The sequence below is a fragment of the Phallusia mammillata genome, chromosome 5 (assembly GCF_965637545.1).
Source record: "Phallusia mammillata chromosome 5, kaPhaMamm4.hap1.1, whole genome shotgun sequence".
In the NCBI taxonomy this organism is placed as follows: Eukaryota; Metazoa; Chordata; class Ascidiacea; order Phlebobranchia; family Ascidiidae; genus Phallusia; species Phallusia mammillata.
The window spans coordinates 16601316-16621477 of NC_137256.1; the positions used below are offsets into that span (position 1 = coordinate 16601316).

Consider the following 20162-nt stretch of genomic DNA (forward strand, 5'->3'; position numbering starts at 1 on the left):
AAAATGTGGTTTTAATAAGACAAATGTGGTTTAATAACTACTAAACTTACACTAGCTGACTAACGGTAGAAATTCAGACTCTTCTGTCACCGACCTTAAATGTTGTAACCATCGGCGAGCCATCAAAACCAACTGATACACTACCCTGAAATACAGCTGCATTTTGAACACACGTTTGTCCTACCTTGTTTACACAAGCCGCAAAGTTATCTCCTGTGCGTGTGGATACATATAGGAAATCAAAAACTGGGGGCTGGCCTGCCTTTGTACTCGCAGGTCGATGGCAATATCCCGTGTACGAACACGTGCTACATTGTAACGCGATTCGGTGCTGTTTTGTTTTGCGTGTTACGGGCGAATTGTCAGTGCTTTGTTTCCCCACCAAATATGTGTTACCCTCTCGGAATTAGTACACAATACGGGGGGTCAGTTTAGACACGTCATCATATCCCGCTGCGAATATTTTACGAATTTGCTCTTCATGTGTTTTGGCACTAACTGTCTTTAACAAAACCTATTGGTTGAAAGTGTTTTACTGGGGCAGGTATTTAAGGAATTCGTCTATTCGACGGCCACATTCCAAGTCGTAACATCGAGAGAGATAATTGTCAAACACAATTATGACGACACTGAAACGAAACAACTCAAAAAATGTTGGTTAAGATGCGTCAAAGTTTGCACATAACATGCTACAAAATAAACTTCGGTTTTGAGAGCAGTTGTTTAAAATATTTTTTTTTTGGCAATTAGTATGTGTTTAGACTTGAATGCAAATTGTTTAGAATTATTTAAGACACTTAGAACATTATTTCATAAACACAAAAATGTGAACATAAACTAGTAAAATTCCACTTTAAAATAAACAGAAATGGCAAATTCGGACACCAGTAGGGAATATGCACATCCCTTTTCAAGTATCAAATCGCAAGTGAACTAAATCTACCATAAACTCCCATGAAGTTACAAGCCCAAAGTTGTACGCAACTTCTAAACACATGGTGTATGCTCACACATAAATGCTCTTATTGGTTGCCTGCATACATGCTAAAACGTTACTTGCTTTTCTTTCGTAAAAATTGACCGCCCTGCCGAGCAAATTTTGACCTAACTGATATTTGCTTACTGAAAGTTATAATTATACGTTTCAAAACTGTGATAAATAGTAGACCTACCAGATAAGCTACGGTTAAACACTACCTATAATTCGGCAACAGCCGGTGCACTTGATGTAGCCTGCAGATTGGCCTCAAGTCAAGCACTTTAGCTAGACAAGCCGCCATTCAAGCCTGACCAGCGAAAAACAAAGGCCAGTGAAATCCGAAGCCGAAATCTGAAGTTAGTGACGACCCTCGACGTAAAAAGTAACAACAGGAGATCAGAGTTGAGCGAATGCGAGATTTTAATTGCGACTTTACCTCGTGCTTTGCGATCCTTTTGTCTGACAGATAGGGCAGTCTGAAACATAGCTATTCAGGTATGGGTCTTTAAAAATGTGGCCAATGCGACAACTGTTCTTCGTTTAACGAAAACATTAGCGACCAAATGTTTTTGTTTCATAAGCAGCGTAAACCCTAAACTTGTTTTTATTGTTAGCAAATTTGTGCTAATTCATGATGCAATAAAACTTGTCAAAACGTTGGTTAATAACTGTACTGCTATAGTAAAACTACAAGTTAAACTTGGACATAAGCACAAAACTGATCACTGGTTTCAATACACTAAACTACAATGCAAATTTCTGATCGAGCTGGCAAAAAAGGCGTCTATCGTTCCGTGGGAAAATAGTAGTGGAGGAATTGGATAGTTGTGGTGTTTGATAAGTGACATTGTGGTACAGCGTTACAGCGAATCAACCTGCTTTGGCTACAACTGAGATCTAAAATTCCACTGCCGACTTGCCATGTAGTCCCTGTTAAGTGTTGGCGTTTAATTTGATGATGCTTCTCTGACGCTTCGATAAAAGTACAACTCTTGTTTATTTATTTAGCCGAATTGACGAATGCAATTTTATATTGAAGAATTTAAAGCTAAAAACGCATTTATATTCCTTTAATTTTGCGCGAATATATTTCATTTATGCCAGAAAGTTTTTTTTGTCAAACAGTTATTTTGAATTCCATGACCATCAGTAGATATTGTAACAACATACATTGTTTCATAAAGCGGGCGCTTTTTTATTTGCAGACAAAATATATAAAAGGTTGTGATGCTTTGAGTCGAATTCGCACATGCACACGGGAAAAAGTGGTTTAGGACAGTTACACTCAATGCTGATGAAAGAACTTTACAAACAGCGACAAGACTTTGCAAGAGACATACACAACATCAAGCACACTACAGAATATACAGTTGCGCATAATTACAAGTAATTACAGCAAGTAATACTGAATCGGTAACGATTTCAAGAGCCGCAAGGGTTAGTACTGATATACATCGGTTATAAGTAAGCATGTGTATTTACAGTGGCGTATATGATTACATGTATGTATAAGCGGGGTTTGTAAATAATACATACGAAAACCGACTTTGTCAAATAACAATAACACGCCATATATATTAGGTTTGGGTCGTTATGTTTGGTTAAACCAGGGGTGCCCAACACGTGGCACGCAGAGCATTTGAAAATGACACGCAAGCTTTTGCACATTCAGATGGTAAACATAAGGATTTGTCACGCAATTAAATTTGTTTCTACTGATTCTTCGTGGCCTTTATTCTAACTTCAGATAAGATTATATCAGTAGTAAAGTTACACAACCCGGTAGTTAATTTGTTCGTTTTTTAAAAACTTAAGCCCTGCTGCAAACTATTTGTATCTTGTGTCAAATACTCAGAACAAAAGGTTTCTGGAGTATCATTAATTGAGCCCGTACCGTTAAGACGTTTAAGAAATAGTTTGGAAAAAGTACCAAATTTGGCACGCGAGTATATTTGAAACTAAATTTGGCACGGCGGTTTGTTCGAGTTGGACACCCCTGCTGGGTTAAACGATTTATCATTCAGGAAAGGCACTTATCCTAACCCTAAATATTGTCCGATGCGACAAGAAATGTTTTGCGTTGTTGCAATTTTTTAGGCCATTGGACACATTTTGCGTTTTTGGTTTAAGTAATATGTGGTACAACTGGTGTAATGTTTCTGACACAAACGTAATTTGTAACGGTATATCGCTATGCGCTATAACTAATTGTTTTGAACACCACAAAGGAGGTTTTGGCACAGTTGAAATCTAAGTTTCTGACGCTACTTGACATAAAAGTCTTTATGTTAGTGTAAGTTATAACGCTATGTGCATGAACATTAAACATTTATGCAAAATAGTGAATTCGCTGCAATAAAATGTACTACTATGGAGTATAAAAACAAATACTATCACATTGTGGGTACAGAAAAAGAGAGAAAAGTAAAACAAGCGAAAATTTGTCTAGGAAGAAACGTGCACTGCACATAAACAGCAAAATATTCCTCAATTGCGCAACCAAGTATTGTTTCAGAATTCAAATTTACTGCAGTTTAAATACAAAAAGAAGGAGAAAAATTGTACTCATCGAACAAACTAGTTACAGAAAAGCAACGCAACGACTGTTCACGACCCCTGTATTTCAATCAAGGGTCAACGAAAGACACGGCAATGTATCGAGTGCCCTTGGTTGTTTGTAAACCTTCATGGTAGTGCGTGAGACGGCCTGGGTGGATCAAGGCGTAACCCTTAGGAATCTGAGTTGCGGAGCAATTATAGCGCAAAAACCTGCAGCCTCCGCCCTGCACGAAAACATAAATTAGTTGTTTGAAAATATACAGTTATAAATATTTTGCATTTTGGAGACACAACATACCAAACACCATCGGCAACATGCGATCCAGTTTTTTTCTGGGCGGCATACGTATTTTTGTCGTCACTCGTCGTTTTTATTACCAAGTTTTAATGTAATGGAGTAACGGAATAAACGTATCGCATGTTCTGGATTTTTATCAGGTATTGTTTGTTAATCAATGTAACAATTGTTTGTATCGTGCAGCCCTCGAGTTACTTTGAAGTATAATTTAGGCCCATATATTACGCGTAAGTCATTTATTTTTTGGATTAGCAACTATATTAAACTTTTATTTTGGGGTTTTAATGACGCATCATGGATCCCACAACTTAATGTGTTGGATTATATCACTAAAAACATTTTTTTTTCATATGGTACCTTTAATGGTATAAACTTAATTTTCATATGAGCGTTCCAAAAGTGATTCGCCAAAATAACTTGTCCTGTCAACCAGACGAGTGAAAACAGTACGAGTTAATTTTATGTACGGGTAGCTGGTAATTGCTAATCAGTATTCAGGCACAAAACAATGATTTTGACATAAAAATCACAAAAGACGTAGAAAAAATGTTTTTCATATTGAATTCGTTTTGGATCATCAAAATATAGAATATGGCTGCTATCGCGATACGCTATTTAGCAAAACATTAGCGTCAAGAAAAACGAAAATGAGGCACATATTCAAAATTTCCGAATAGTTAAATCACCCAGTTCGTTACTAAAACATAGTTTGTAAGGTATGACGTTTATAAATTGCAGGTATTCAACAAACAATTGGTTTTACCTCATAATCCTGTCCATGGGTGTTGAGGGCCACGTTCATTGTCCAGGTGCTTGAATCGTGGTGTGGACGCAAAAACGGTTGCTCACTGGGTTTGTACCGAACCACAAACATCATAATCGAGTGGGCCTGCAAAATAATGACAGAATTAGCTGCTCTGTAGTCGTCAATTTAATAAAGATTCTTTGACTGTGAATGTTCTTTGGGTGTGAGTGTTTCTCTTTAACTGTATAAACTATAAACTAAGCCAAGGAAATGTGCCTTTTCTACTTGGTACATGTGTAAAGGTTCGTTTTAGGCTTATTTTACACATTGCGCTGGTAATAACAACGGCGATCGTTTTTACGTATGCATTTTTCTTGTACCTTTCTGGTAATTTTGTTCATAGATCAAAAAATTAATCTTATTTCAAATTTGCCCCAAAGCTTTAAAACCTTTGGACAAAATACACAAACATAAGAAACTTATTACCTTTGAGTCGTAGCCGGGATAAACTTTCTGTACGACTTTAAGTGGATAGGTGGCCAACAAATGCAGCCACTGTTTTTCGTAACCGACTTGGTTCATATGGATGTCGATGGTTGGTACATTTTCGTATCCACCAGTTAATCTTTCGTCCTAAACAACAGGGTAGAAGAGAAATCGAAAAACTAAAACTTTGCGGGCAAATTGTCCTACTTTTTAGTACGGTTTTCGTCAACTGGTTTGCAGTCATACAAAAACTCGTTTTTAGTTCAATAACTTGTAACTTGGTAACGTTTTAAAACGTTGATAACGTTGAAAAGTGCAGCATGTTGGACGAATGTTTGTTCAGTACAGAGTTGTAAGTCAGGCCAAGTTCGGGCTTAGGTTTCTTAAAAAAAACGGGACTGATTCGGGCCTAACTTTACAGTCTGTTTCAGTATTTTTTTAAATAAATTTTACTAGCTATAGTTGCTGGACCTGACCTAATGTCAAACAGCCCTAAAACGCCTTGTTCAAGACCAATTGACTATTATTGTCTATTGCGTTTGCGATTTAACATAGTTTCCACTTAACTTGGGCATTGAAATCAAGCTACGCAAGCACTAAATCATAATATGCGATTAACCGGTGTGCAATTATTTCGTAAATATGTATATTATTGAACGCAGCTGCTTAAACGTATAATGATTTTCATTCAGTCACTGGCCTTCAAGCTTCATTTTCCCTTTAAACAATTCCCAATTTTAATGAAATTGGGGCATGTATAAGTTTAAGTAGATTTACCTCATTGTTTCCGGTCGACCATTTTCCATGAAACTCCATGAGCTCAACAATAGCGTCCGCCATTGCTGGTGTGAAGAGCGGAAACATATACACGTCAGGGCAAGGTTGAGTGACTTTCGTTTCACTTAACGTTGCGTTCCAGAATCCAGGGTGAATGTATTTGTCTTCCCAATCCTGTGGCCAATTTAAATGTGCTTTTAAGTTTTAATTCAAATTGAAGTATTTCATGCCCAAAATAGGATTTCTGTGTTTTTGCATTGTTTTAGTTTTTGGTTAGGTTTTATAAATTAAATCAATAATGGTCCATTTGTTTCAAATTTTTGGTTAGAGAATCAGCGTTGAATACGTGATGTTTAGAATAAGTTCAAGCTATCGGCCTCATTGCTAGCCCATTGGATGATTTTTTTAGACTTGGTGGAACTGGGTTGGAGTAGTGTATGTAGTTTTTTTTTTGCTAAGCGAAACACCAGATGCTATGAAACCAAAAACCTTGCACAAGGCAGGTACACAACTTTGCAGTTTTGTAAGTAAAGCCTTTGTGATGTCTTTTAAAAAGTAACAGACATCGATGATTTTATTACGGCATTAGTACCAAAATGCCATTTAGTGGATTTGAATTTTAGTCAAAATTAAAATTTATTTAATGTGAAGAATTAAGCTCTTGTTGGGAATCTTTTCAAATTATGGTTCAAAAAGAGAAAATGTGTCTTTGATTAGGGTCTTACAAACATAAAATGTCTTAGTTGTTGACTTGACAATAAAACATTCCTACCTTTGCATTGGCTTTGATCTGCCATAAATCAGGATGCACTTCTGAGTCCACCTTCAAATCTGGAACCACCAGATGCCCAAACTCATACTCATTGCTTAAGTAGATGAAGACTCCCTGAAAAAGAAACACATCAGTTCATTTCTAGTTAAATTGTAAGCGGAAAGATTTTTTAGTCAAATGTTTCAAATTCTATGCATGCATTTTGTGTGCTTGTACAAATACAAGCCAATATTACATTTACAACTGTTTGCTTTGTAACAGTTTACACAATAACGTCAACTTACATTCCCCCTTTCAAATTGTTTTCATCATTTCAATAAACAAACTAGAAGGGTGGCTTAGCACATATTGCCCTTGAATATACAGTATAACCTAATTTAAAACATTTATATATTCCCTACACTTATTTTATACTGGGTCCCATATCACCCACTATTTTATAACCTTAGTTGTTTCTGCAGGACTCATGGGTCCCCACACATGCAAAGTTGTAAATAATCCATTTCAACAGATAACTATGTGACAGTTTGGTTTTGTAAGGCCAAACACAGTGATTGGTACTGTGCATAAATAAACATGCTACATGAAGTACAAACTATCCAATGAAGTACAACTATAAACATTGGGTCGACAGGGCTGAACATAAAAATCAACAACTATAAATAGCACACTCTATAACAGGGGCGGGCAACCTACGGCAACTTTTAAGCGGCCCGCGACTCGTATTTTATTTTAATCGGGCGGACGAAATGTATGTATTAAAGCCCATTGTTATACCAAAGGGTTGTTACATTAAATGTTGATAGTTATTCGTTTATTGCTAAGAAGAGGCATTGTTACATACACAGATAAAATCATTGCGTTTTTGACATTGCCTAGCACTGCTATGTTGTTGCATGATCATCGTTGCGGCCCGCCACGGCAGTATAACACTACTTTTTGGCCCGCGCATGCAAAAAGGTTGCCCACCTATGCTCTATAAGCTATCCAAATTTCATCCAATGTCGACATTGTTTAAAAAAAATCATCCTTTTTAGGGGGCTAGAGAGGTAAATATTGGGACTACAGGGTTAAACACAACAATTGACACCTATAAATGATAAATTTTACAAGCTGTCCAAATTTCATTTAATTCTGACACTGTTTAAAAACTCACCCATTTTACGGGGTTAGCTGGGTAACTGATGAGTTTTAACACCCAAAAGTACAAAATATGAAACCACAATGACCCAATCAATAGTCATGTAAAATTTTATCCAAATCGGACAATGTTTAAAATTCTAACCACTAGAGGACCCATAATTATTTCCAATAGAATGTGAATTTACCTCGTTACGTAAATGAGAGCATAAAGCCATGTCAGGGTCGAGATCTCCGTCACTAAAAGGTTTACCGACTTCGTCTATTAGTTGGTGCAAAACTTCAACTTTTATAAGATAAACTGAGTTCATAAAAGGTATGTTCCAAATGCCCCTGTAAATAAAAACATCTTTGTAAGTTTTACAACAGTTAGGTTCCAAAAACTTTTATATGCAATATTTCAGAATTTTATTGGTAAAACATCAATTTTTTTGTGTGGAAATAAACATATATTCACACTATTTTTTGTTCTGCTGTAATGAAGAGAAAGTACAAACCCTAAAACATGTTCACTGTTAATAGGTAATGTAATGTGTGATGGTACCTTCGTTCCATGTCAACAATAGCAAGATAATCTTCTGATCGTGCATAGTAGCCATCAATGTTTAAAGCACCCCAGAAGTTGCTCCACAGTTTTCCAGGTCTTCTGACTAATGGAGCTATAACCTTAGGGCAAGAATAATGTTGTTCAGCATTATGAATTAGGTAGAACAAAAAGCTTAAACATGACAACTGGTTCATGGACAAATAATAACAGGGCATTACCTTTTTGTTCTTGGTAATGAGAAAGTTAAGTGTGTCAGGGTTGGTAAGCTGTACATCAGCATTTACGCTAAATTGGTAGTCACAATTGACAGCAACGCAACGTTCTCTGAAAATACCACAACAAAATTTCCAATGTATTATTCAATATTTACTCACACACACACAAGTGAATACTCAAAATTTATCCAAAAACAAGTCCACAAAACATACAACCCTAAGATAGATATTTCACCCAAGAGGACACAGTTAAAAAGGTTTTCAAAAATGCTGTCTACATTTACAATGGATGACTTACATGGCCATTTGCCTGGCTTCCAATTCAGAAACTTGTTCATGGGGAGCAACAACTTTTACTGAATTAAATTTCGATCTGTGCCGAAGAAGAAATTGGGCAACCACTCTTTCCAGTGTTTGTTCCTGCAAAATTAATCAAATTTCATAAAAAAATTTCTTTAACAGTACTAGTTAACACAGCTTGCTTTTAAACTGGTGTCCTGCACCTTTGAAAAAAACTACATAAATCAGTGGTTTTTAACCCGTGGGTCACGATCCCCGTGGGGTTGTACGTCACTTTATTTGGGGCCGCAAAGGCATTTGATCAACATTTATAGTAAATGTTCATCAGCAATAACAAAATGGAAACATCTGAAAGCAATAAAACAGACAAACTATTTGATTTAAACTTATTTTGTGTTCCATTACGACCATTACAATACAAAACAAATGCTTTATTATGTTACTATACAGATGGCCAAGCGGACAAACAAGCTAAGACCTATTCTCTTTGTCCAACATGAGAGTTTATTCTAGTGATTATAAAAAAATACGGAAATTTTTGGAAGGGGGTCACAAGTTACATTTAGTTGCTAAATGGGTCACGGTACAAAAAGGTTAAACCACTGACATAGATGATTTGTTTCAAAATTAAAATTGCTGGGTGCATACAAGTAACACTACTTACATTGTTGTGTATAAACAAGGCAATTCTCGATTTAGGGTACGATAGTTTTTCAATTCTTTGAAGAAACTCAGAAAAGAATGGCATGGTATCTTCAATAAAAATGGAAAGTTGAACAAGTGGGTAACTGTCCTCCTGCTTAAACAAAAAGGCAAATCATATTTAAGCATAGTTTATGTTGTCATTGTACATGAAATTACAACATGTTGGCTCAGAAAGTGGACCCACAAAAATTGTATGAAATCACTAAGCTTTCTATATTTCTCATTTACTACCTCCAGACTGGACAGGTCCAACAGATCTTGTTCACATTTTCTGCACCCAGTATCACTATGCCAACCATCTGGCATGTAGTTTGAGAAATAGTTAAGATGCACCTGAATATATAAAGCAATAATTATAGCTTACAAATGGTGTACTGTGTATATATGACAAACTGATTTGTTGCATGTGCCAAAAATTGTAATTACCTTTGATGGTCCATTGCCGTGGATGACACTGGGAAATGTATGATACTTGACATTTTTGACACGACTAGTTGTCTCTTGTTCAACCAACTCCAGTTCGCCTTTACAAACACATGTTACCTTAAAACTCACACTATGAACTGAATCTGCCTTAGGCTTGAACCAAATATTAATGCGCCATTCCATTGACAAATGTACAATGGGTATATGTGTTGTGCATACGGTTTTAAATTTAACAATTTGGAAATTGTGTGATTGTTTTCGCAGGCAGAAACACATGGATCCCAACCACATTTAAGGTTTATAATTTACTTCCAAACCAAGCAGGACATCCTGAGGATTAGTGCATGAAAAGTAATCAATAACAATTGGTACACAATAGAGAACATACAATTAAATTCCAATTTATATATGTGGAAAATTCACCTTATTACAGACATAAACAACTTTGACATATTGATAGTCTAGCATTTTGTGGTACACACAGTTTTGCCATCCTACATTCACTTCATATTTCTGTCAGAAGTGTGTACATCACAAAATATTCGACTGTCAATGTTTCATAAGTTACACTAATGACCAACTCACTGCTTAAGTTGTACATTTCCTTAAAACAAAAAGTATTCCTCAATTCTCTTTACATTTGTTTTGGTTTTAGCTGTTTACAAATAGCCTCGATTATATTTATATTTGCACTTACTTCTTGCAAAGTTGATATTTTGTACTAATTTGCTTGTGTGGTCAAGAGACATATTTAATTCCGCCTGTAAAAAATCAGGTTATTACTAGAATAGTGGTTTTCCTATATATTGCCAGTTTATATATACTACATCATATTTAACGATGTTTCACATATATCATTTACTATATTTATAATGGATATATATTTGGCACCTACATTTCATTGGGTCCCTATCTTTTTCCTGGCACTTTATACCATAATTGTTTCTGCAAGCATAATCTAATGGTTCCCCACACATGTGCATATGAGATTTGGTAACAGTAAAAATAGGGCACAATCATTGTTAAACTGGAATAGTGGTTTTCCTATATATGCCATTTTACAGAAACTGTGCCATATTTACGCACCATTCATTATAATTGTAAGGGATGTATATTTGATGGATACATTCAGTATGGTACCAATATTTGTGTGGCCTGTTATAACATAATTGTTTTTGCAAGCAAAAACCAATGGGTCCCCACATACACATATATTTTGAATTAACAGTAACAGGATGAATGGCGCATGCATATGCTAGGTAAGAATTTGAATTGCACAGATGACATTTGTCGTAAATATTTATAAACTTTTGTTTTGTAACAGTCACAGCCCTTTGTTTGTTGAATTATGATTTTTAATCCGCACATCGCGTTTCCTGGTGCTGTTAAGTTTCTACATACTAACAATACGATTGCTTAGCTGGGCTTTTTATATCCAAAACCTGTTCTGAAACAGTTTTATTAACGCTTTCAGTTTGAGAAGTCACGTTACACAGGTGTAACAAATCGTGCTGCGTTGTCACTCTGCGTTTCGAAACACGAATAAGTTGACCTACATTAACGTTCACAGCGCAATATAACTAACATCGTAACTTCTTAATTCCAACCAGTGAGAAAATGGTCAAGTAACGACTGCGTTCATGCGTGAAGCAGAGGCATTTTTTTCCATGTGCCACTATGGTCAATCACTCCCATAGCGTCAGCTGTGCACTGAGCGACAGGCAAATACGGTCATGACGTCATACACATCGCCTGTCCCTGCCATGACCCCGCAGCGTTAACGTTTACAGCGCAACATCACTAACACGGTATCATCTTAATTCCAACCAGTGAGAAAATGGTCAAGTGACGACTGCGTTCATGCGTGAAGCAGAGGCATTTTTTCCATGCGCCACTATCGTCAATAACTCCCATTGCGTCAGCTGTGCACTGAGCGAGCACAAATTTGACAAAAGACCGCATGTAAAAACATATTTTTACTATTACTGAGCCGATTGCACTGAAATTTTAACCAGCCAACAAGGAGAATCCTATCCACAGCTGTTTAAAACTTCAGCAGGTTAAGTCTTGTATTTCTGACCTCATTAACTTGTGAACAAACAAACAAATATTTGGGGGTAAAGGGGTGAAAATGGATATATACAACTTCAAGTTACAAAATAGTTTGAAATATGCTGCAATGTACCAATCAAAAAGTATGAAACTCCAGAATCATCTGCTTTAACAAGTATAGCCATTTTAAAAAAATTACGTTTTGGGGGGCTGTGGGTGAACCCAGGGATCAAACGGGGTCAAAATTCACATGGACCATCTTTTGACCAATATCTATAATGTGTGTAAATTTGAAAAAGGTTTAACCATTCTTTCTTGACCAAAACGTGGGAACAAATCTGCGTTAAAAATTTCACGTTTTGGGGGGCTGTGGGTGAACAGAGCGATCAAGCGGAGTCAAAATTCACATGGACTATCTTTAGACCAATATCTATAATGTGTGTAAATATGAAAAAGTTTGAGCCATTCTTTCTTGATCAAAACGTGGGAACAAATCCGCGTTAGAAAGAAAAAAAGAAAATAAGAAAAAAAGAAAAAAAATATAGACAAAAACAATATGTGTCCCCTTCAGGGAAGGAGACCCATAACAAATATCAGAATATGACACCTTATACACAATATTTGAAAATTAGAAATCTACTCTTAGAGTGGTTTAAAACTAGAAGGGTGGCTTAGCACATTTTGTCGTTGCATTTACACTATAACCTATTTTAAAACATTAATATATTTCCTATGCTTATTTTGTATTGGGTCCCATATTAGCCATCGTCTTTTATAACCTTAGTCGTTTCTGCAGGCAGAAACTCATGGGTCCCCACACATGCAAAGTTGAAAATAATGCATTTCAAGAGATAACCATTAGAAAGTCTGGTCTGGTGTTTTAAGGTAAAACACAGTGATCGGCATTGGGCTTAAATAATAATACTATGTAGAAAACAAACTATAAAATTAGATTCACCCCAGATATTGTTTGAAGTATGTCCTATTTAACGTGTTAAAAAACTGACCCATTTTAGGGGGCTAGTAGGTTAACTAATTGGGTTCGACACACAAACTAAAAAATATAAAACCACAATGACTTAATAAATAGTACTGTAAAATTTGAGCCCAATCCGCTAATGTTTAAAATTTCGACCACTAGAGGTGTTTTGAGCAACAACCGTTAATGTTTCTGTCGTCATAGGGCTGTTAACAACCCCCAAACTGTCATGGCGCTAAAACGCCCACCAAGCAACCCACAATGCCCCAATGAGTAATATACAACTGGTTGCCCTTGTAATACTATTGCGCCACAGAAATCTTTAATTTGTGGTGCCCAGTAACATACAAATACGTTTTACACTTTGGGGGCTTGTGGGGTAAATGTTAGGACCACAGTGTTGAACACAACAATCGACACCTATAAATGGCATACTATACAAGCTATCCAAATTCACCCATTTTAGGGGGCTAGCAGGGTAAATACTGGGGTTATCAACAAAAACAAAGTGGTATGCACATCTACATGAATATATCTACCATCTGTGTAAATTTCACTCAAATCTATCAAACATTTGATAGAAAAACGAGTCAGACAAACTTTGGGTAAAAAACACCCATTTTAGGGGGCAGCGAGGTAAATACTGTGGTTATTAACAAAAACAAAGTGGGATTCACATCTACATAACTATATCTACCATCTGTGTAAATTACAGCCAAATCCATCAAACATTTGATGTAAAAACGAGTCGGACAAAATTTCGGGAAAAATACCCATTTTAGGGGGCTAGCGGGGTAAATACTGGGGTTATCAACAAAAACAAAGTGGGATGCACATCTACATGAATATATCTACCATCTGTGTAAATTTCACCCAAATCCATCAAACATTTGATAGAAAAACGAGTCGGACAAACTTTGGGTAAAAAACACCCATTTTAGGGGGCTAGCGGGATAAATACTGGGGTTATCAACAAAAACAAAGTGGGATGCACATCTACTTAACTATATCTACCATCTGTGTAAATTTCACCCAAATCCATCAAACATTTGATGGAAAAACGAGTCAGACAAACTTTGGGAAGAAAAAAAAGAAAAAAAAACAAAACAATTTGAGTAAAATCAATATGTGTCCCCGAGGAAGGGGACCCATAACTATTATACACATTTCCTGTACAAACTTGCAATCAATCCCCATAGTTTTGTTCCTTTAAACATAAGGTAGTAACTTGCAACCTAGCAAAATGGGCTATAAATATTTGCTTACCCTAATTCCTTCATTCAAATAAAGTTTTGTGTAATAAAGTTGGTCATCATCTGTATCAACCAAATCCCATTGGTTGATCGCTGCCCAAAACTGGGGTGCATAGCCAATAATCCCACCAGAACACAAGAATCTCTTTCCAACATTTACTTCAGGATATTGAGACTATAGAGCAAATATACGGAAATAAAGAAATAAAAGTTACTCCTAGTTGGAATGAAAGTCAGCAAGCAGTTGTAAGATAATAAAATTGGATGAATTAAAACATGATGCATGCAAACTGTATCTAATACATGGTAAATAGTATAATTGAGCCTAGTTTATCATAAATCTTGATATTCGCTTCTATTCTTCAAAAATGAGTTTTGAACAGATTTGGTTAACAAAATATTTTGCATTTACTAGTGTAAATATTTAAAGAATGTACTGATCATCAATAGTGCATTTTTACTTCAGCAGGAACACCATACAAACAAACCTTAAAACTAGTACTGCATAAGACTTGTTTATATTGTTCACAGAGCATCCTTACCTTTAATGAAGCATCAGGCCATATTGTGGTTTCAGCAGAGAAAATGAGTTTGGAATTGAAATTTTTAAATTTGCCTAATATTTCATCTTTTCCCGCAGCGAAAACAACATCATAGCTACAAAAAGTTACCATAAAATGTTCATTGAGATACCACACGGCAGATTTTAAAGGAATGTATAAAATTTGTCTACTACTACAAATGTCAACAAGCATCATCTTACAGCATATGAAGCATTGTACAACTAAGGCTGTGCTTACCTGTCTGTGAAAAAAAGGACCAAGTTTTGGTTGTCTTTGTATTTTCCCAAAGCTTTTTTAAGAAGGTTGACCTTCATGCCACCTCCAACAGTAACTCGAACATCACCACCAGTCCATTCCTCATTCATACCCAGCACCTGAATAAAACACAAATTAATACATACAGCTTTTTACAACAAAAAAGAAATAGGAAAATAACAAGTGCAATTTTATTCTGGATGTTATTTAATTAGAAATTTTAACTTACAAAAAAAACAAAGACAGTTTAAAATCACCACAGTTGTATGAGTTTTGCTAATCTTTGGTTAAACTGAGTTTCAATATCTATATTATATTTATGTCTTACCAAAACATCCAAATTGAAATACTTTAGGGAATCAGCAAAGCGTTTATAGCCATCAGTTTCATCAGTAGCCACTGTGACTATCAGCAAGTCCAGGTCACTGGTTGAATCTAAATCAGAAAAGATAATGTACATGGGAAAAAAAATCATAGAAAGTAATATATATGTTTTGATTTTGCAGGAACAAGTTGCAACTTTTTGAAAAGCATTGCATTTGATAAAACATTCATGATAACAGTATGATGCTTAAACAAATTAGACAGTTAAAAATTGATATATATACCTGTTGCTTCCTGGGTGGTTAAGCCAGATTGGGCAAACAAAACCAAAGCATATAACAAATATAAAATCATTTTAAAGTTAAAAACGGTTCCACCTAACTAAGAAACATCAGTATGAAAATTTTTTAACGTTAATGCTTCTGTATAAAATTCAAGAGTATCAAGGCAAAATTTATGAAGAAAGAAAACCTCATTTTCGAAAAGTACAGTCAATCTGTATCTGTACAAAAGTGCAACGAAGAAAGTTGTTCAGTCGACCTGGTTTCTTAAAAAAATGCCTTCCGGCCGTAACTTTTAAAACCTTTTATAACACTGCACTGCAGCAATAAAACCGACACTGTAGCAGCTTCCACAAATGCATGACATAAGCTTAAAGAGCGAATTAGCAACGCAAACCGAGTATTATATTGTGAAGTGTACGGATTCCCGCTAAGAGTGTCTGCAGCGGAAACAAGAGAAAAAATCCTGTCTCTTATTTGCTCACGTAGGCGCAACTCGAAGTCACGCAGACATCGTTCGCAAGTAGCAGTCGGTCGGCGCCAGCGAAGTCTTCACAAATTTGCAGTTTATCTTTAAATTACCAGCTGTTATTTCCTGTGTGGTGCGAAATTTCTTGAGCAAGCTTCTTGACGTTTGCAACGAATTAAGTCGGAAACGTTGTACATGATAGATCGGTGGTGTTTTTTTAAACTAGCCTATAATGTTGTACTACTTTCCCTCCCATGGATTCTTTTCCTAGTTTTCATATCCCCACAAAGTGTATTCTCTTCTCATAAACCGGCGGAGCTTTGTATAGCCTTGTTAGGTGATTTCACCAATCGCCTACTAAAATTGTTGCTCCCTGCAGTCAAACTACAGGCAAGTGTCAAACAGTACATCCACCATTCAAATTGGTGCGTAATAATAATTTCATGACAACTTCTTTGACGTGATAATTGTTGATTTTGTTTGTGACGTCATACGTTAATTGTAGCTTACATTGTAGTTGTCTGACTGACCGTCAAATCAAACGTATAATATCCGTTCGATGTAATAATTTTCTTTCAAATCAAAGTTTCGAAAAGACTTTCAGATTTGATATTTGTTCATTGTTACAAAATTGCGGGCGTTAACTTTCGCACTTTGTCGCGATACCAGTGTCACGTAGACTTGCTGTTCACAGGTCGCCGTCCAAACGTTGATAGCCGACGCCAGGGGTCTTCAACCTTTTTTAATCGGGACCAATTTTATCAGGTGCAGGGCCAACGTATTGCAAAGTTATAACTGGAAAATTATAACACAAAATATACGGTATTTAAGGAAGTTTTGCGATTTCGTTGCGTCAGCACCATGTATAGGCCTAGGCCTACTTTTCTCTTACCTTTTTACCGGTAAATAAAGTTCCATTAGAAAGCTTTTGCGTGAAGTCGCAAGTCACAACAACCCAAAACCTTAATTTAAATTATGGCGGGCCATACCCAACAAATTTAAAACAACAGCTGCGGGTTTGGCCCGCGGGCTGCACTTTGGACACCCCTGGCTTGCGAACTACAGTTACTTCTGGCAGGTTCAACAGGGATTTATATATTAGGTGGAAACTGTTCGTTAATTCAATGGTTAGCCTAGTTCACACTAAAACGTTTACAAGCATGTGCGTAGAAACAAAATCCGCCTGCCTGGAAAATTTGTAAATCAAGTTTTGCAAAATGTTTTTATTTGCAAAAATATATCCTGAAGCGCAAATTAAAAAACAAGGTTTATGTTTAAAAACACCCGAGTAAGCCGTTTTACAGTTTTTCGAAGTTTATTGTTGTAGATTTCGTGAACTTGGTAATTTGGTCCCCCAGACTTTTCGGAGATGATATTCTTATGCAATGACATAGTACTGCGAGGTCTACTGACCGTTTCTTAAATTGAATCTCCTCACTAGGGTGCACAAAAGAGCAATTATGATGCCGGTCAAACATTCACATTTTGATTCTATCCAAGCTTGTGTCAAAAATTGGCATACAAAACATTACTGTTTACAAACTTTGCCTTTAAGGTATTCTTTAATTAGCTCGTTCAGTATGTCGCGCACACTTTCAAAATATAGTTTGCGATAAGATTCAAAAAAGTCTAGCATGTATCTCACATTAGCTGACACTCGGTAAGCGCCAAACTTACTTCACGGGCCATAGGCCAAGGGCATTTTTTGTACATCAGTGGTAATGCTAAGTGCATACACGTCACAAGGAAATTTCCAAATATCAACACAAACATCCGTATCCGTGCTTGATGAGCGTTATTGCGCATAAGTCATTTCCTTGCTTTTGCACGAAACAACCAATGCGGTTAAAGTGGCAAATACTCCTATATCCTAGATACAAATCGCGCTTTCAAAACTTAGAAACGGATGTGCAAATTAAACAAAAATTACTAACATTGGACTAGAGTTAGTTCCTACATGCAAATTACCAGTCAAAATCTAGCCAGTTTCACATAAGCCGAATGATACTTTTTGAAAACAAATGCTAAGCAGCTGAAAAGTTTTACAGATAGGAAAAAATTGAACAGCATTAAAAAACAACAAAAGATTCGCTTTGCTTAAACCAGGATGTCTGAACAAAATATAACAAAAAATAATATTAGAAGCAACATTGTTAAAAGAGGATGCACTATAAGCTCGGTGTCTGCAGACAAAATTTTCTGCAGTGTTGATAGCAGAGTAATTCGGGAACGAGCAGATAATGGGCATTGAAGCAGAGTTGCAAGTCGGGCCGGGCTTTTCGGGCCGGGTTCGGGCCGGGTTCGGGCCGGGTTCGGGCCGGGTTCGGGCCGGGTTCGGGCCGGGTTCGGGCCGGGTTCGGGCCGGGTTCGGGCCGGGTTCGGGCCGGGTTCGGGTTCGGGCTTAGGTATTTGTCAGAAAACGGGCTCAAAACGGGCCTTACTTTAAGTTCCGTTGCCGCCACTTTTTAGTAACAATTCTCTGGCTTTGATCTAATGCCCACCCTACTCTAAAACGTATTGTTTACCCCAGGGTTGCCAGATAAAAAATGCAGAATAGTGCCAAAAACTCTCAAAAAAGCGCCAAACACAACAAAAAAGTGCCAAACCAAAAATGTTTGATGCCAAAAATACCGCCAAACCAATTTTACAAAAATAGCAATATATAACGAGTATTATCATCTATATCAGGGGTTCTTAAACTTTTTCGGTCGCGCCCCACTTTACACTAATTATTTATTCTCACGCCCCCCCTAAAAAACGTTAGCACTAATTATGCTTGTCTTGTTTTTTGGAAACAACATACATGGTAGGTCCGCTTTAAACTACTGTCAAGTTAGTTCCGAACGTTAGAAAAAGCCACTTCAACACTGATAAGTTGCGAAAAAAAAAATTTTTTACGAGCACGCAGAGCCACGTTGCCAGTATTCTTTTAAACTACGCATATGTTGCCCAGAAATTGTTGATTCACTCAAAGTCAGGGCAATCTCTAACGCGAAATTGCGAACAAATAAAGAATGTACAGCCGACTATATAGTACAGGGGTCACCAAACTACGGCCCGCAAGGTCATTTCATCCGGCTCGCGACCCAATTTTTGGATTGCCAAATCGTATTGATAACTTTGTTACTGTCAAAACTTAATCTACTCCTTACGAAAGTTTACTGTTACGACATGTAAAATTAATATTACCGACTCTCAAAGGATTGCAACACCCAGGATTGATCCAAACCCAGTTTATTACGTCACAGACAAAACAAAAAGTGTTAATTGTGCGCAAACAATTGCCTTATTGTGTCACTTATGACGTAATATACAAGCATTCCTTGTAAGATGAGACTAACTATATAATTTAACAGATTTTAAATGGGGTTTAAAAAAGACCATATCTTGGCGCCCATATAAAAATCGCCTCATGGGCTAAGTTTGAGAAGACGGCACTAGGGCATGTAAACTATGCGGCGGCCCGCAGTGGGAAAAGTTTGGTTAATACAATTGGACATCCATTTCAATGTAATGGAGCGTTTATACTTTAAACAATAAGTTCGAAATCAGCGCCGACATAATTCCAATGCATTAATTTACAATTGTTTGCAAGTTAAAACTTTGCTGCCAGATTGTGCTCGATGCTACTTGCCGGCGCTGACACGTTTTCTGGAACACAAACTTTATGATGTCAAACAAGCTCTGCCTTTAGCCCACAATTAATATTTTTTTCTTAATTGTTGCATTGATTTGTCAAAAAGGGCTTGTGTGACGTATGGGAATTCAATGAAACAGAACCTACCCATTGTAATGGCGCAGCTAGCGGATTTAAGCCGTAATTTGTTGTATCAGAAGCGCAAACCTTTGCAAAAAGCAAAAACGCCAAATAAAACAATTAGGTGCCAACCATTTCCATAAACCGCCAAATTTTACAAAAATATCCGCCAAACCGCCAGTTGCTATTTTTGGTGACAACTACTTTCAAAAAACGCCAATTTTGAGGTATTTGGCGGCAAAACCGCCAAATTGGCAACCCTGGTTTACCCCATTGTCTA

General features: G+C 36.7%; 1 protein-coding gene across 3 annotated transcripts; it reads right to left on the reverse strand.

Moving 5' to 3' along the window:
- Positions 1 to 2150: 2150 nt before the first annotated feature.
- LOC145228301 (procollagen-lysine,2-oxoglutarate 5-dioxygenase 1-like) lies at positions 2151 to 15982 on the reverse strand. Of its 3 annotated transcripts, none has more exons than XM_080093319.1 (18): positions 15847 to 15982; positions 15380 to 15486; positions 15034 to 15170; positions 14776 to 14890; positions 14247 to 14408; positions 10647 to 10710; positions 9950 to 10047; positions 9755 to 9856; positions 9483 to 9617; positions 8817 to 8938; positions 8522 to 8627; positions 8301 to 8422; positions 7945 to 8089; positions 6617 to 6730; positions 5845 to 6018; positions 5068 to 5214; positions 4600 to 4725; positions 2151 to 3762 (listed from the first exon to the last, which is right to left on the reverse strand). In XM_080093319.1, exons 3-18 carry the CDS (start codon positions 15159 to 15161, stop codon positions 3607 to 3609), a joined length of 2016 nt encoding a protein of 671 aa, XP_079949445.1. In that variant the 5' UTR covers positions 15162 to 15170; positions 15380 to 15486; positions 15847 to 15982; the 3' UTR covers positions 2151 to 3606. The 3 variants fall into 3 exon arrangements, with proteins under 3 accessions (XP_079949445.1, XP_079949444.1, XP_079949442.1); XM_080093318.1 differs by lacking the exon at positions 15847 to 15982 and adding an exon at positions 15660 to 15800 and having other exon boundaries at positions 9483 to 9614; XM_080093316.1 differs by lacking the exon at positions 15847 to 15982 and adding an exon at positions 15660 to 15800.
- Between the last annotated feature and the right edge of the window lie 4180 nt (positions 15983 to 20162).

Excerpts from the sequence above, each read along its gene's own strand:
- LOC145228301 (XM_080093316.1), bottom strand. The coding sequence starts at position 15,729 with ATGATTTTATATTTGTTATATGCTTTGGTTTTGTTTGCCCAATCTGGC. Across the intron at positions 15,487-15,659 it reads AACCACCCAGGAAGCAACAG|ATTCAACCAGTGACCTGGAC; the intron begins GTATATATATCA and ends TTTCTGATTTAG. Across the intron at positions 10,048-10,646 it reads AAATATCAACTTTGCAAGAA|GCGAACTGGAGTTGGTTGAA; the intron begins GTAAGTGCAAAT and ends GTGTTTGTAAAG.